Source organism: Ranitomeya imitator, chromosome 7 (assembly GCF_032444005.1).
Source record: "Ranitomeya imitator isolate aRanImi1 chromosome 7, aRanImi1.pri, whole genome shotgun sequence".
Taxonomy (NCBI): Eukaryota; Metazoa; Chordata; class Amphibia; order Anura; family Dendrobatidae; genus Ranitomeya; species Ranitomeya imitator.
The window spans coordinates 72217377-72235114 of NC_091288.1; the positions used below are offsets into that span (position 1 = coordinate 72217377).

The window sequence follows — 17738 nt, forward strand, 5'->3', positions numbered from 1 at the left end:
TCCAGGATAAAGTAGAGGGACCAGTCGGTTCTTTTGCTTTGTACACGATCTGTCCTTGTGAAGGTCGCGGTCAGGTGCGTGCGAATCACCGTGAGAGGTGTTCGGAGCATTGGTGGCAGAAGACAAACGTGAAGGGCGCTCCAGGACTTGGACCAGGGGTTGTGAGAGTTTGGTCAGATCTGAGAACGACTGTGACCTGGCAACATCCCACTCCGGAAGGAGGGGAGTGCTCTCATCTCAGGTGTTAGAGGGTTTATCTAAATGCCACTGCTCTTGTACGGATGGCACAAGCATCGCGGATTATAGGGACAGGAATGGGCCTCCCTGAGATTGGGCATAAGTAATAGGCTAGGGCTACAGCTGGGAGAGCTAAGCCCTTGTGAAGAGAGAAAATAACCAGTTTGAGCTGGTCCTACCTGATAACAGAGACGGCTGTCAATGTTCAGGCTGCAGTGTCCACAGAACCAGTAGGTTAATGATGGACGCCTCTTGTGCCCTTCGGAGGGCGATGGTGGCTGCACGATTCTTCATAGGGTTTCGAATCTTCACTCAACCTGAGATACACTATGTCCTCCCTGTGGGGGGGGGGGGTGTATCGGGAGAGAGGGATAGAGAAAAAACACTCTCTCATTAGGCCAGGAGATGGGGCCTCAGGGTACGGCGTGCCCTAATGAGCAGAAAGTCCCGTAACAGGGCGTGGCTAAGCGGAAGGTGACCGCGGCTACACAGAGTCCTGAGAAAAGGCCCCGACGCCGGGGGCTAAATTAACGGATACATATAATTATGCGAAGCCTCTACACCGACAATGACAGGACCGGAAATTGGCGTTAAAGAAGGTACTAGTCCGGTATGAAAATTGGCCACGTCTGACAGTGTCAGGAAGTGGGGGCCCCAAAGTTGGGGAGTAAAATAGCAAAGGACATGGAATTATGTGCAATCTCGGCACCCGCAGTGGCAGGGCCGGTAAACGAAGGTCCTAGTCTGCATCTGGTGGGAGTAGGGACCCTTCCATTGACTGTGCCACCAGAGGAATGCACCGGGTAGGGGGAGGAGGCCCCTTGATAGGGAGAAAAGCGCGCGATAAATATGCACGCTTAATGTGGAGGGCCTTAACGAAGCACTAGCTGAGGAAAAGATGGCCGTTGTTGTTCAGTGACGTCATGTTCTGTGCAGCGTTCCGCGGGTAAACGGTGAGGCAGACGGGTAGCTGCCAGGGACAGAGAAAAGGACATACCTGTAAAGGGTGAGTCCCGAATCCCTCTTCACTGACGAGGATCACATCAGGAGCCCTCAGGAAGGGTGAGGGTCACTGGAAACCGGGATCCTCCTTCCCACACCATCTCCGGACGGTGCAGAAGATGGCATCAACCACTTACAAGGGGGAGGCCACCGCTGGTGACCACCGTCTTCCTCTCAGCCCTCTCCGAGGAGAGGGGTGAAGAGGGAAATGGCAAGGACTGGCCACCGGAATCAGCCCTGGAGCACCCGTGAAGGTGACAGGGAATAAAGTACTGCCAGTGGACCTGTGAGTTTTGATGTGGGTGACACCACACTGCTCGCTCAGCCGCCTAATATGGGAAGGCAGAGTGAGAAATTACACCCTGTTTCCCTGAAACTGCATCTGAAAGACAAAGGGAAATTGTTAATAAAACACAATACCTGTAAGTAAAAAAGGATTAGTTGCGGATCTGGGAACAGATCCAGGTCCGCCTCCTACAGACACTAAGCTTAAACTGAGGTACTTCCTGCCTGTCGGTCGGTGTATACTGCAGAGGAGGAGCTATTTTCCTTTTTTTGCATAGTGTCAGCCTCCTAGCGACAGCAGCATACACCCCATGGTTACCTGTATCCCCCAATGAAGCGATAAAGAAATGGAATTACAGAACAGTAATCTACTATATATTTGCCTATGGGTCACTTCCATCTTTCTGTCTGTCCCGGATATTCATTGGTCGTGGCCTCTGTCTGCCATGGAATCTAAGTCGCTGATTGGTCGTGGCAAAACGCCCATGACCATTGCCACGACCAATCAGCGATGGCCACAGTACGGCGGCAATATGGCCGCTCTTTCCTCCCCGCAGTCAGTGCCCGCTCCATACTCCCCTCCAGTCATCCAGTCAGCCCTCACACAGGGTTAATGCCAGCATTACCGGAGCGCAGTGTAACGCACTCCGGTTATGCAGCTATTAACCCTGTATGACCCACTTTTTACTATTGATGCTGCATATGCAGCATCAATAGTAAAACGATCTAATGTTAAAAATAATAATAATAAAAAAAAGGTCATTCTCACCCTCCGACGTGCGTGCTGTCCTCGGCAGTGCAAGCGGCAGGTTCCGGTTCCAAAGATGCTATGTGAGAAGGACCTTCCATGACGTCACGGTCATGTGACCGCGACGTCATCACAGGTCCTGCGCTCATACCAACCCTGGGACCGGAAGCTGCCGCGTGCACCGCACACAGGCGACAGGACTACAAGGGGCTCTCGGAGGATGAGTATATGTTTCTTTTTTATTTTTTAACCAGTTACTTACGTGGCTGGGCAATATACTACGTAGCTGGACAATATACTACGTGACTGGCCAATATACTACGTGACTGGGCAGTATACTACGTGTCTGTGCTGTATACTACGTGGCTCTGTGCTGTATACTACGTCGCTGTGCAATATACTACGTGGCTGGGCAATATACTATGTGGCTGGGCAATATACTACGTCACTGGGCAATATACTACGTAACTGGGCAATATACTACGTGACTGGGCAATATACTACGTGACTGGGCAATATACTACGTGGCTGGGCAATATACTACGTCACTGGGCAATATACTATGTGGCTGGGCAATATACTACGTCACTGGGCAATATACTACGTGACTGGGCAATATACTGCGTGGCTGGGCAATATACTACGTAACTGAGCAATATACTACGTGGCTGGGCAATATACTACGTGACTGGGCAATATACTACGTGGTTGGGCAATATACTACTTGGGCTGTGCAATATACTACGTGGACATGCATATTCTAGAATACCCGATGCGTTAGAATCGGGCCACCATCTAGTAACCTAATAATGATCTAGAAAACTAAAATGAAATCTAAATTAGTTGACAGGATTGCAATGGCACTGTGATGAAATAGTGATAGAAGGTCTTAAAAATAAATCTCACTGGAAGGTCAAGCAGAGGAGCAACGCTGGCAAACAACTGAAGCACAAATGGTTTACGGTGCAGTACATAAAACTGTCGGCAGGCAAACTCAATAGCTTGACGAAGCTGTGGGTTACTTTCATAGTCAGCATACACCTAAAAAAGAATAATAATGGTTCAGGTTTATTTACAATGATAAGACCCACAATTAAACAGTAATCTGTGGTTGTACAGGTACCAAAAAAGCACCCATATTACATTCTTATGAAGCTAGTGTCAGGCTAGTCTCTGTTGGCAATGACACACTGTACCAATACGTGACTGTCACTGTCAGTAGCGAATCTTGATGATTTATGTGCCTAAGTGAATTCAGACGACCATTAATTACCGCACTGATAGCAGCCAAGGCTCTAAGGTCAGGGATTTATGAGTGTGATACTCACACTCCATACTGAATAAATGAAGATGTTTTGAAAATTTTGTTTCCAATTTTTCATTATTTGCATATCACTAAGATGTCTATAGATCCTGTAATTTCCACAAGGTTTCCACCTGTTGAGCTCTTAAAAACAAATCCCTCTCAAAAATGATGTCCCCTTCCCCCAACTAGTTCTGTAAAAGGCTCGCTGTCACACATTGACTATAATCTAAAAATTAAAAGGCTTTGTTGATAACAAAATATACATTTTGCACCGGTTTGGGGTTTAGGAGCACTTTGGATTTGAGCTGCACTGTTTTAGGCTTACATATGACAAAAAAATGAAAGGCTATAAGCTATCTTATTGTCTACTCAAAAATAATGTATCATTGTATTTTTCCTCATATTTGTAGTATATATACAGTAAATTTACAGATGACATTTGCATATAAGCAAATCATACTAAGGAAACACCACTAGAACATCAAAATCATATTTTTTGTCACGGAAAAAATTGTCACATCGGAGGTTTTTTTTAACCCCTTTCTACCATTGGACATACTATTCCGTCCATGTGGGATGGGCCCTACTTCCCATGGACGGAATAGTACATCCAGCGCGATCAGCCGCGCTCTCGGGGAAAGAGCGGTCGATTGCGGCCGGGTGTCAGCTGACTATCGCAGCTGACATCCGGCACTATGTGCCAGGAGAGGTCACGGACCACTCCTGGCACATTAACCCCCGAAACGCTGTGATCAAAGATGATCGCAGCGTTCTGGCGGCATAGGGAAGCATCGCGCAGGGAGGGGGCTCCCTGCGTGCTTCCCTGAGACCCTCGGAGCAACGCAATGTGATCGCGCTGCTCCGAGGGTCTCCTACCTCTTTCTCTCACCAGGCCTCTGTTGTGAATTCTGTGGCTGAATTCACTCCTGTGGTCACAAGTGGTACTGCAGCTTCTGAGCTTCCTCCCTCAGGTGTTCTGGTGAGCTCGTTAACTGCTTCATTACTTAACTCCGCCTGATGCTGCTATCCTTGCTCCTTGTCAATGTTTCAGTGTTGGATCTGAGCTTCTCCTGATTGTTCCTGTGACCTGCTGCTCTGTATAGCTAAGTGCTTTTTGCTTTTTTGTTGCTTTTTTTTCTGTCCAGCTTGTCTTTTGTTTTGCTGGAAGCTCTGAGACGCAAAGGGTGTACCGCCGTGCCGTTAGTTCGGCACAGTGGTTTTTTTTTGCCCCCTTTGCGTGGTTTTGCTTTAGGGTTTTTTGTAGACTGCAAAGTTCGCTTTACTGTCCTCGCTCTGTCCTAGAATATCGGGCCCCACTTTGCTGAATCTATTTCATCCCTACGTTTTGTCTTTTCATCTTACTCACAGTCATTATATATGGGGGGCTGCCTTTTCCTTTGGGGAATTTCTCTGGGGCAAGTCAGGCCTATTTTTCTATCTTCAGGCTAGCTAGTTTCTTAGGCTGTGCCGAGTTGCCTAGGTAGTTGTTAGGCGCAATCCACAGCCGCTTTTAGTTGTGTTTAGGATAGGATCAGGTGTGCAGTCTACAGAGTTTCCACGTCTCAGAGCTCGTTCTTGTATTTTTGGGTATTTGTCAGATCACTGTGTGCGCTCTGATCGCTATGCACACTGTGTTTCTGGATTGCCTTCATAACACCTGTCATTAGCAAACATAACAGTACAAGGAGCCCCTAACTAATGATTCTCAATAGAGGGAAAGAAAAAGTTCTGACATCATTTTTTTTTTTTTTTCTGCTCTGTGTTCACTTTTTTTTCTCCCCTAGACATTTGGGTGATTCTGGACACAGGTGTGGACATGGATATTCAGGGTCTGTGCTCTTCAATGGATAATCTTGTTATAAATGTACAAAAAATTCAAGATACTATTGATCAGAAATCTATGTTAGAACCAAGAATTCCTATTCCTGATTTGTTTTTTGGAGATAGAACTAAGTTTCTAAGTTTCAAAAATAATTGTAAGCTATTTCTGGCCTTGAAACCTCATTCTTCTGGTAATCCTATTCAACAGGTTTTGATTATTATTTCTTTTTTGCGCGGCGACCCTCAAGACTGGGCATTTTCTCTTGCGCCAGGAGACCCTGCATTGAGTAGTGTCGATGCGTTTTTCCTGGCGCTCGGATTGCTGTACGATGAGCCTAATTCAGTGGATCAGGCTGAGAAAAATTTGCTGGCTTTGTGCCAGGGTCAGGATGATATAGAAGTATATTGTCAGAAATTTAGGAAATGGTCAGTACTCACTCAGTGGAATGAATCTGCGCTGGCAGCTTTGTTCAGAAAGGGTCTCTCTGAGGCTCTTAAGGATGTCATGGTGGGATTTCCTATGCCTGCTGGTTTGAATGAGTCTTTGTCTTTGGCCATTCAGATCGGTCGACGCTTGCGCGAGCGTAAATCTGTGCACCATTTGGCGGTACTGCCTGAGGTTAAACCTGAGCCTATGCAGTGCGATAGGACTATGACTAGAGTTGAACGGCAGGAATACAGACGTCTGAATGGTCTGTGTTTCTACTGTGGTGATTCCACTCATGCTATTTCTGATTGTCCTAAGCGCACTAAGCGGTCCGCTAGGTCTGCCGTCATTGGTACTGTACAGTCCAAATTCCTTCTGTCCATTACCTTGATATGCTCTTTGTCGTCGTTTTCTGTCATGGCGTTTGTGGATTCGGGCGCTGCCCTGAATCTGATGGATTTGGATTATGCTAAACGTTGTGGGTTTTTCTTGGAGCCTTTGCGGTGTCCTATTCCATTGAGAGGAATTGATGCTACACCTTTGGCCAAGAATAAACCTCAATACTGGGCCCAGCTGACCATGTGCATGGCTCCTGCACATCAGGAAGTTATTCGCTTTCTGGTGTTGCATAATCTGCATGATGTGGTCGTGTTGGGGTTGCCATGGCTACAAACCCATAATCCAGTATTGGATTGGAATTCCATGTCGGTATCCAGCTGGGGTTGTCAGGGGGTACATGGTGATGTTCCATTTTTGTCGATTTCGTCATCCACCCCTTCTGAGGTCCCAGAGTTCTTGTCTGATTATCAGGATGTATTTGAAGAGCCCAAGTCCGATGCTCTACCTCCGCATAGGGATTGTGATTGTGCTATCAATTTGATTCCTGGTAGTAAATTCCCTAAAGGTCGATTATTTAATTTATCCGTGCCCGAACACGCCGCTATGCGCAGTTATGTGAAGGAATCCCTGGAGAAGGGACATATTCGCCCATCGTCATCACCACTGGGAGCAGGGTTCTTCTTTGTAGCCAAGAAGGATGGTTCGCTGAGACCGTGTATTGATTACCGCCTTCTTAATAAGATCACTGTTAAATTTCAGTATCCCTTGCCATTGTTATCTGACTTGTTTGCTCGGATTAAGGGGGCTAGTTGGTTCACTAAGATAGATCTTCGTGGTGCGTATAATCTGGTGAGAATCAGGCAAGGAGATGAATGGAAAACTGCATTCAATACGCCCGAGGGTCATTTTGAGTATCTAGTGATGCCGTTCGGACTTGCCAATGCTCCATCTGTGTTTCAGTCTTTTATGCATGACATCTTCCGTGAGTATCTGGATAAATTCCTGATTGTTTACTTGGATGACATTTTGATCTTCTCAGATGATTGGGACTCTCATGTGAAGCAGGTCAGAATGGTTTTTCAGGTCCTGCGTGCTAACTCTTTGTTTGTGAAGGGATCAAAGTGTCTCTTCGGTGTGCAGAAAGTTTCATTTTTGGGGTTCATCTTTACCCCTTCTACTATCGAGATGGATCCAGTTAAGGTCCAAGCCATCCAGGATTGGATTCAGCCGACATCTCTGAAAAGTCTGCAAAAGTTCCTGGGCTTTGCTAATTTTTATCGTCGCTTCATCTGTAATTTTTCTAGCATTGCCAAACCATTGACCGATTTGACCAAGAAGGGTGCTGATTTGGTTAATTGGTCTTCTGCTGCTGTGGAAGCTTTTCAGGAGTTGAAGCGTCGTTTTTGTTCTGCCCCTGTGTTGTGTCAGCCAGATGTTTCTCTTCCGTTCCAGGTCGAGGTTGATGCTTCTGAGATTGGAGCAGGGGCGGTTTTGTCACAGAGAGGTTCTGATTGCTCAGTGATGAAACCATGTGCTTTCTTTTCCAGGAAGTTTTCGCCCGCTGAGCGTAATTATGATGTGGGCAATCGAGAGTTGCTGGCCATGAAGTGGGCATTCGAGGAGTGGCGTCATTGGCTTGAAGGAGCTAAGCATCGCGTGGTGGTATTGACTGATCATAAGAACTTGACTTATCTCGAGTCTGCCAAGCGCTTGAATCCTAGACAGGCCCGTTGGTCGTTATTTTTTGCCCGCTTCGACTTTGTGATTTCGTACCTTCCGGGCTCTAAAAATGTGAAGGCGGATGCTCTGTCTAGGAGTTTTGTGCCCGACTCTCCGGGTTTATCTGAGCCAGCGGGTATCCTCAAGGAAGGAGTCATTGTGTCTGCCATCTCCCCTGATTTGCGGCGGGTGCTGCAAAAATTTCAGGCGAATAAACCTGATCGTTGTCCAGCAGAGAAACTGTTCGTCCCTGATAGGTGGACTAATAAACTTATCTCTGAACTTCATTGTTCGGTGTTGGCTGGTCATCCTGGAATCTTTGGTACCAGAGAGTTAGTGGCTAGATCCTTCTGGTGGCCATCTCTGTCACGGGATGTACGTACTTTTGTGCAGTCCTGTGGGATTTGTGCTAGGGCTAAGCCCTGCTGTTCTCGTGCCAGTGGGTTGCTTTTGCCCTTGCCGGTCCCAAAGAGGCCTTGGACACATATTTCGATGGATTTCATTTCTGACCTTCCCGTTTCTCAAAAGATGTCAGTCATTTGGGTGGTCTGTGATCGCTTTTCTAAAATGGTCCATCTGGTGCCCTTGGCTAAATTGCCTTCCTCCTCTGATTTGGTACCTTTGTTCTTTCAGCATGTGGTTCGGTTGCATGGCATTCCTGAGAATATTGTTTCTGACAGAGGTTCCCAGTTTGTTTCAAGGTTTTGGCGAGCCTTTTGTGGTAGGATGGGCATTGACCTATCCTTTTCCTCGGCTTTCCATCCTCAGACTAATGGCCAGACCGAACGAACCAATCAGACCTTGGAAACATATCTGAGATGTTTTGTTTCTGCAGACCAGGATGATTGGGTGTCCTTTTTGCCGTTGGCTGAGTTCGCCCTTAATAATCGGGCCAGCTCGGCTACCTTGGTTTCTCCATTTTTTTGCAATTCTGGGTTCCATCCTCGTTTCTCTTCAGGACAGGTTGAGTCTTCAGACTGTCCTGGTGTGGATTCTGTGGTGGATAGGTTGCAGCAGATCTGGACTCAGGTAGTGGACAATTTGATCTTGTCCCAGGAGAAAGCTCAACTTTTCGCTAATCGCAGACGCCGTGTGGGTCCCCGACTTCGTGTTGGGGATCTGGTTTGGTTATCTTCTCGTCATATTCCTATGAAGGTTTCCTCTCCTAAATTTAAACCTCGTTTTATTGGTCCGTATAGGATTTCTGAGGTTCTCAATCCTGTGTCTTTTCGTTTGACCCTCCCAGACTCCTTTTCTATACATAATGTATTCCATAGGTCGTTGTTGCGGAGATACGTGGCACCTATGGTTCCATCTGTTGAGCCTCCTGCCCCGGTTTTGGTGGAGGGGGAATTGGAGTATATTGTGGAGAAGATTTTGGATTCTCGTGTTTCTAGACGGAAACTCCAGTATCTGGTTAAATGGAAGGGTTATGCTCAGGAAGATAATTCCTGGGTTTTTGCCTCTGATGTTCATGCTTCCGATCTTGTTCGTGCCTTTCATGTGGCTCATCCTGGTCGGCCTGGGGGCTCTGGTGAGGGTTCGGTGACCCCTCCTCAAGGGGGGGGTACTGTTGTGAATTCTGTGGCTGAATTCACTCCTGTGGTCACAAGTGGTACTGCAGCTTCTGAGCTTCCTCCCTCGGGTGTTCTGGTGAGCTCGTTAACTGCTTCATTACTTAACTCCGCCTGATGCTGCTATCCTTGCTCCTTGTCAATGTTTCAGTGTTGGATCTGAGCTTCTCCTGATTGTTCCTGTGACCTGCTGCTCTGTATAGCTAAGTGCTTTTTGCTTTTTTGTTGCTTTTTTTTCTGTCCAGCTTGTCTTTTGTTTTGCTGGAAGCTCTGAGACGCAAAGGGTGTACCGCCGTGCCGTTAGTTCGGCACAGTGTTTTTTTTTTGCCCCCTTTGCGTGGTTTTGCTTTAGGGTTTTTTGTAGACTGCAAAGTTCGCTTTACTGTCCTCGCTCTGTCCTAGAATATCGGGCCCCACTTTGCTGAATCTATTTCATCCCTACGTTTTGTCTTTTCATCTTACTCACAGTCATTATATATGGGGGGCTGCCTTTTCCTTTGGGGAATTTCTCTGGGGCAAGTCAGGCCTATTTTTCTATCTTCAGGCTAGCTAGTTTCTTAGGCTGTGCCGAGTTGCCTAGGTAGTTGTTAGGCGCAATCCACAGCCGCTTTTAGTTGTGTTTAGGATAGGATCAGGTGTGCAGTCTACAGAGTTTCCACGTCTCAGAGCTCGTTCTTGTATTTTTGGGTATTTGTCAGATCACTGTGTGCGCTCTGATCGCTATGCACACTGTGTTTCTGGATTGCCTTCATAACACCTGTCATTAGCAAACATAACAGCCTCGGATCCGAGATGGCTGCGGGGCTGCTTCCAAGTCCTGCAAGTGGGTGGCTTACAAGCGCCTGCTCAGATCAGGCGTTGATAAGCCAGGAGAACTGCCTGTCAGATCGCTGATCTGACACAGTGTTGTGCAAAGTGTCAGATCAGGGATCTGACACTATAGTGTGATGTTCCCCACTGGGGCAATGTAAAAAAGTTAAAAAAAAAAAATTTACATGTGTAAAAAATAAAAAATAAAACAAAAAATTCCTAAATAAAGAAAAAAAAATACTGTTCCACTAAACACATTTCTTTATCTAAATAAAAAAAAACAATAAAAGTATTTAGTATCGCCGCGTCCGTAACGACCCGACCTATAAAACTGTCCCACTAGTTAACCCCTTCTGTGAACATCGTCACAAAAAAAACGAGGCAAAAAACAACGCTTTATTATCATACCGCCGAACAAAAAGTGGAATAACACGCAATAAAAAAAGGATATAAATATTGTACCGCTGAAAACATCATCTTCTCCCGCAAAAAAAGAGCCGCCATACAGCATCATCAGCGAAAATATAAAAAAGTTATGGTCCTCAGAAAAAAGCGATGCAAAAATAATTATTTTTTATATATAATAGTTTGTATTGTATAAAAGTGCCAAAACTTTACAAAAAGATATAAATGAGGTATCGCTGTAATCATACTGACCCGAAGAATAAAACTGCTTTATCAATTTTACCAAACGCAGAACGGTATAAATGCCCCCCCAAAAGAAATTCATGAATAGCTGGTTTTTGGTCATTCTGCCTCACAAAAATCGGATTAAAAAGCGATCAAAAAATGTCACGTGCCCGAAAATGGTTCCAATAAAAACGTCAAATCGTCCTGCAAAAACAAGACTGCACATGACTCTGTGGACCAAAATATGGAAAAATTATAGCTCTCAAAATGTGGAGACGCAAAAACTATTTTTTGCAATAAAAAGCGTCTTTTAGTGTGTGACAGCAGCCAATCATAAAAATCCGCTAAAAAAACGCTATAAAAGTAAATCAAACCCCCCTTCATCACCCCCTTAGTTAGAGAGAAATAATAAAATTTAAAAAGTGTATTTATTTCCATTTTCCCATTAGGGTTAGGGCTAAGGTTAGGGTTGGGGTTAGGGCTAGGGTTAGGGTTGGGGCTAAAGTTAGGGTTGGGGCTAAAGTTAGGGTTAGGGTTGGGGCTAAGGTTAGGGTTGGGGCTAGGGTTAGGATTGGGGCTAAAGTTAGGGTTGGGGCTAGGGTTAGGGCTACAGTTAGGGTTGGGGCTAAAGTTAGGGTTTAGGGTTGGGGCTAAAGTTAGGGTTAGGGTTGGGGCTAAAGTTAGGGTTAGGGTTTGGATTACATTTACTGTTGGGATTAAGGTTGGGATTAGGGTTAGAGGTGTGTCAGAGTTAGGGGTGTGGTTATGGTTACCGTTGGGATTAGGGTTAGGGGTGTGTTTGGATTAGGGTTTCAGTTAGAATTGGGAGGTTTCCACTGTTTAGGCTCATCAGGGGCTCTCCAAACGCGACATGGCGTCCGATCTCAATTCCAGCCAATTCTGCGGTGAAAAAGTAAAACAGTGCTCCTTCCCTTCCAAGCTCTCCCGTGTGCCCAAACAGGGGTTTACCCCAACATATGCGGTATCAGTGTACTCAGGACACATTGGAAAACAACTTTTAGGGTCCAAATTCTCCTGTTACCCTTGGAAAAATACAAAACTGGGGGCTAAAATACAATTTTTGTGGAAAAAAAAGGATTTTTTTATTTTCATGGGTCTGCATTATTAACTGTAGTGAAATACTTGGGGGTTCAAAGTTCTCACAACACATCTAGATAAGTTCCGTGGGGGGTCTAGTTTCCATTACAGGGTCATTTGTGGGGGGTTTCTACTGTTTAGGTACATCAGGGGCTCTGCAAATGCAACGTGATGCCTGCAGACCAATTCATCTAAGTCTGCATTCCAAACAGCGCTCCTTCCCTTCCGAGCTCTGCCGTGCACCCAAACCGTGGATTACCCCCACATATGGGGAATCAGCGTACTCAAGACAAATTGCACAACAACTTTTGGGGTCCAAATTCTTCTGTTACCCTTGGGAAAATAAAAAAATTGGGGGGCAAAAATATCATTTTTGTGAAATAATATGATTTTTTATTTTTACGGCTCTGCATTATAAACGTCTGTGAAGCACTTGGTGGGTCAAAGTGCTCACCACACATCTAGGCAAGTTCCTTAGGGGGTCTACTTTCCAAAATGGTGTCACTTGTGGGGGGTTTCAATGTTTAGGCACATCAGGGGCTCTCCAAACGCGACATGGCGTCCTATCTCAATTCCAGTCAATTTTGCATTGTAAAGTCAAATGGCGCTCCTTCCCTTCCGAGCTCTGCTGTTCGCCCAAACAGTGGTTTACCCCCACATATGGTGTATCAGCGTACTCAGGACAAATTGCACAACATCTTTTGGGGTCCAATTTCTTCTGTTACCCTTGGGAAAATAAAAAATTGGGGGCCAAAAATCACTTTTGTGAAAAAATATGATTTTTTATTTTTACGGCTCTGCATTATAAACTTGTGTGAAGCACTTACTCACCACACGTCTAGATAAGTTCCTTAGGGGGTCTACTTTCCAAAATGGTGTCACTTGTGGGGGGTTTAACCCTGCTGTTCTGTTCGGTCTGGGGAGACCTATTTTGAACTTTGGTATTTTTTGGGGTGTTCAAGATGCGGTTCTGAAACTTGTGGTTGATTGACTTAAATGAGGATGGGTCAGTCGGCCACGGGTTTCAGAGCCGCATCTTGAATATTTTAAAGAATATTGAAGTTCAAAGTCGGTCATTTTTGACCAACAGAACAGCAGGGTTAAATGTTTAGGCACATCAAGAGCTCTCCAAACGCGACATGGCGTCTGTTAGGGTTGGCGGAACGCACAGAATATATTTATTAGATGAGATAGGTGCGTTCGCAACCCAGGATCCACTGTGCAGGAAAGAACCTGCTGCTAAGTAAGGCGGTGAAGTAAATTAGTATAAATGAACTCTGTTACTTCACAGAGCCCGTAGTAAAGAGAACGCTGTGCCCTGTTTAGCTCACAGGGAGCACAGCTACTGAGTAGAGCCAACTGTGGTCATGCAGTCCCAACCAAACACGCTGCTCCTCTCCAATGGAGCCAGAATTCTAATGGCTATTAGCCAGCCCTGAATTCACTCATGAGAAACTCCTCGCCGGAGGTGCCAGCATTCTAGGGGCTTATTTCAGCTGGGTCCCTGACCACACACACGACCACACTGGCACTGAGCTCGTACGTTTGATACTAGCGCATGGCCGTGCGGTCATGAGAACCTTTTATAGCTGCAGCAACTTCAGGACCTTCCTAGAAGGACCAATGGAAGGCTGCCACAGAACTTGATCAGGTACAGGGCCTTCCTGGAGGACCAATGGAAGTTGCTGCAGTACCTGAGCATGTGACCCTAGACCTCCACTGAGAGATCTTACCCTGGGCATGCTCAGTGTGTGCAAAGCAGGACTTAGTCCCAGAAAAGCCTGCTCGTCGCAGACCAGTGCAGGGTACAATAGCAGAGCCTGGAGAGGCAACAGTAACCCTTTGGACAGTATCAGATTCAATGAGGCGCTGGGACCGACGTCTCCGCTGAGCAGGCTCCACTGCGGCCGATGCAGAATGGGAGACCGCAGCAGACACGGCTCGAGATTCCCCCTGTGCAGCGGCGGGAACTCGACTCCTAACAGCGTCCTATCTCAATTCCAGTCAATTTTGCATTGAAAAGTCAAATGGCGCTCCTTCCCTTCCGAGCTCTGCTGTGCGCCCAAACAGTGGTTTACCCCCACATATGGGGTATCAGCATACTCAGGAAAAATTGCACAACAACTTTTGGGGTCCAATTTCTCCTGTTAGTCTTGGTAAAATAAAACAAATTGGAGCTAAAGTAAATTATTTGTGAAAAAAAATTAAATGTTATTTTTTTTAAACTTTCCAAAAATTTCTGTGAAACACCTGAAGGGTTAATAAACTTCTTGAATGTGGTTTTGAGCACCTTGAGGGGTGCAGTTTTTAGAATGGTGTCACACTTGGGTATTTTCTATCATATAGATCCCTCAAAGTGACTTCAAATGTGATGTAGTCCCTAAAAAAAATGATGTTGTAAAAATGATAAATTGCTGGTCAACTTTTAACCCTTATAACTCCCTAACAAAATTAATTTTGGTTCCAAAATTGTGCTGATGTAAAGTAGACATGTGGGAAATGTTACTTATTAAGTATTTTGAGTGATATATCTCTGTGATTTAAGGGCATAAAAATTAAAAGTTGGAAAATTGCGAAATGTTCAAAATATTTGCCAACTTTCCATTTTTTTCACAAATAAACACAGGTAATATCAAAGAAATGTTACCACTGTCATGAAGTACAATATGTCATGAGAAAACAATGTCAGAATCATCAAGATCCGTTGAAGCGTTCCAGAGTTATAATCTCATAAAGGGACAGTTGTCAGAATTGTAAAAATTGGCCCGTTCATTAGCGTGCAAACCACTCTTGGGGGTAAAGGGGTTAAATAATATTGTAATATATAACATCACATATATTCCCCTTATTAAATGCAAAACATTCTCTTACTTGCCTGCAACATAGTTGGGAGAATCCACTGGTATCCACTGAGTGAGAAGAGATGGTTGAAATGTACAGCTGTGTTAATGACAGTGGCAGCATATTGTCGAAGGAGGGCGCTGTCCTCTGGGTGAAGAATCAGAGCTCCATTAAAGACATTAAGGAAGAGCATTATCTCATCCCCCCAGGGAAATTCACTAGGCATCCCCAAAAACATCTCTTCAAGAAGCTTTATCCACAAGCTCTTGTGAAGTGTGTCCAAACCAAACAGCTCCTTCCCACCTAGAGGAATATAGAGAAACCAGAACTCCTGAGAATATGGTAAATAACTATTAATCTGAGTTTCCACACTCAGGTATTTCACTGTGGTTTATAAAGGCAGAACCAGGAATGGTTTCTATATAAAGTAAGACATCTGTAAAAACACTGAAACCATATTTTTTAACTGTAATTTTTATTAAAGTTAACAATAAAGTAGATTGTACAGACGTAACTATTCAAATATTCAAAAAAAAAGGAAAAGAAAGAATATACCAAGTAAAATTCTGATAATAGGCCAGTTTATAACAAGAACAAGGGGAAATAACAAAGAGAAATTAAAAGAAGTGAGGGAAAGTAGACCTAGATCACAAGACGAAAGGGTAGAGAGGTGGGCTGGAACGGAAAGAAGCGAGGAGGGAGGTGTTGTAGTCTGGGCTCTGTCAGATTACTAAAAAGCTGTCTATGATGTCTAGACGTATAGAAATAATATGGCGGACCACTTCCTCATCTCCCTTGGTGGAACATTTAGCAAGTAATACAAGGTTTCAAGGGGAAGGCAGGTACCAAAGAGATCCTCGACTAACCTCCTGACCATGCCTCATAAAGTAGTGATGAGGCTGCACTTATTATAATTCTTTTTTTTATCTATTCTTGGCTTTGGGTTCATAAAAAAAATCTGAAAGTGTAAAACCAGCCTTTTAGTTGTTTCAGTGTCCCAGAATGTCCACAAAAGTTGCCTCTTCCCTTCAGTGCTGTTTTTTTCCACAGTATAAAATTCTGAATACCGTACTTACCTTGAGGATCACTAAAAAGAGAGAATTCTGCATCAATGGCACTACGTGGAAATGATGGCAGACGTAAGAGATCTTCTTGTAGCATGGAAACATGAGACTGTTTATGGGCACTGGGAATCTTCTGAGTCAGTGATATTAGAAAGAGAACTCTTCCAACTTCCTCCAGTTTACGGGTAAACACCTAAGAAAATGTTATATATTGATGATCATAATTATTTATGTCCGACAGAGAATCTAAACAACTCACATCATGGTATTCATTTGCTGTACAGTATTTCAGAAAAATATTTAGACGTGAGAGTCCTCAGTGGTTGATACCTTTTAATGGCTAACTAAAAAGATGGTATCAAATTGCAAGCTTTCGAGACTACGCAGGTCTCATCATCAGGCAAAGACTAATGCAAATTCTGAAGAAATACATACTTATACACAACACAGCACAGAGAGAAAGAAGGCAATAGATAAAACAAGTGACGTGAAGCAGAGATATCATTATGTGAGAGGGATAGACATAGATGTGTGGGCACCCTTACTGAACAGATATCTGGATGGGTAGAGGGTGTTCTTAAACCTCTGGCAAAGGATACACCCAGCAACATTCAGGACACTACTGACCTACTGAATAAACTATCAGCAATAGGTCCTCAACCACAAGTAACCATCCTGGCCACCATGGATGTGGAATCTTTGTACGCCAATATCCCACACCACAATAGATTAAATGTCTGCTATTTCTTCATGAAAACAAAAGGAACGATGCTGATTCTGTGGTGAAACTCACAAAATTCATCTTCACCCACAATTACTTTGAATTTGACAACAAGATTTATATACAGGAGACTGGTACAGCTATGAGAAGTAAAATGGCTCTACAGTATGCAAATCTTTTCATGGCCAAGCTTGAAAGCGAATTTTTGTCCTCATGTCCCATCAGGCCTCTGGCCTACTACTGCTACATTGATTATTTTTTAATCATCTAGACGGAGTCTGAGCCACAGCTAAAGACGTTTCATGAACAGTTTAATCAATTTCATCCTACCATCAACTTAACACTCAACTACTCCAGCACTGAAATTAACTTTTTGGACACCATCATTAAGCTAAAGAACAATGAAACACAGACATCCCTGTATCAGAAGCCAATCGACCGTCCAACATACCTTAAATGGGACAGTTTCCATCCAAAACACATAAAAAACTCTATTGTCTACAGCCAAGCCATCAGATACAATCGTATATGTTCAAATCTCATGGATAGAGACAAACACCTTGGTCGCCTCAAAAAGACTTTTTTGAATCAGGGCTACCATCTAAGAACAATTGAAAACCAAATTACAAGAGCCACCAGAATATCAAGGAATCACTAGCTACATTACAAAGCTATAGAAGAAAATAACCGGGTATCTCTAGTTGTCACCTACAATACAAATCTGGAGGTGCTAAGGGGAGCTGCACAGAAATTACAACCTTTACTACAAAAAGATGCCCGATTACAATCAATTTTTCCAGACCCCCCACTACTGTGTTTTAGGCAGCCCCCAAATTTAAGAAGCATCATTGTCAGAAGCTCCGTCCTCTCCAACAGCTGCAGGAAACTTTCCTTGCAACCAGAAAAAATGTAAGACTTATCCATTTATAATGACCACGGACAAGATAAAGATCCCCAACTCACATCAAGACTACAAGATCCCATGTAATTTCAGCTGCATCACAGCTAATGTGGTGTATTTAATTATTTGTACTAAATGTCCAACTGAGGGTCTGTATGTGGGGGAGACAGTGCAAAAACTTAGAACAAGGATGAATTCTCATTGCCACACAAAAA

At 44.4% G+C, this 17738-nt stretch overlaps 1 protein-coding gene across 28 annotated transcripts in view; it reads right to left on the bottom strand.

Annotated features, from left to right (window-relative positions):
- The window catches only part of UNC80 (unc-80 homolog, NALCN channel complex subunit), a 256402-nt gene that overhangs the window by 86428 nt on the left and 152236 nt on the right, over positions 1 to 17738 (bottom strand). For all 28 annotated transcript variants that reach the window (XM_069733446.1, XM_069733439.1, XM_069733450.1 and 25 more), the window contains 3 exons: positions 15914 to 16094; positions 14872 to 15140; positions 3179 to 3313 (listed from right to left, as the gene is read on the bottom strand). In XM_069733446.1, the coding sequence (XP_069589547.1) occupies positions 3179 to 3313; positions 14872 to 15140; positions 15914 to 16094 (585 nt within the window). The remainder of the gene's footprint in view (positions 1 to 3178; positions 3314 to 14871; positions 15141 to 15913; positions 16095 to 17738) is intronic.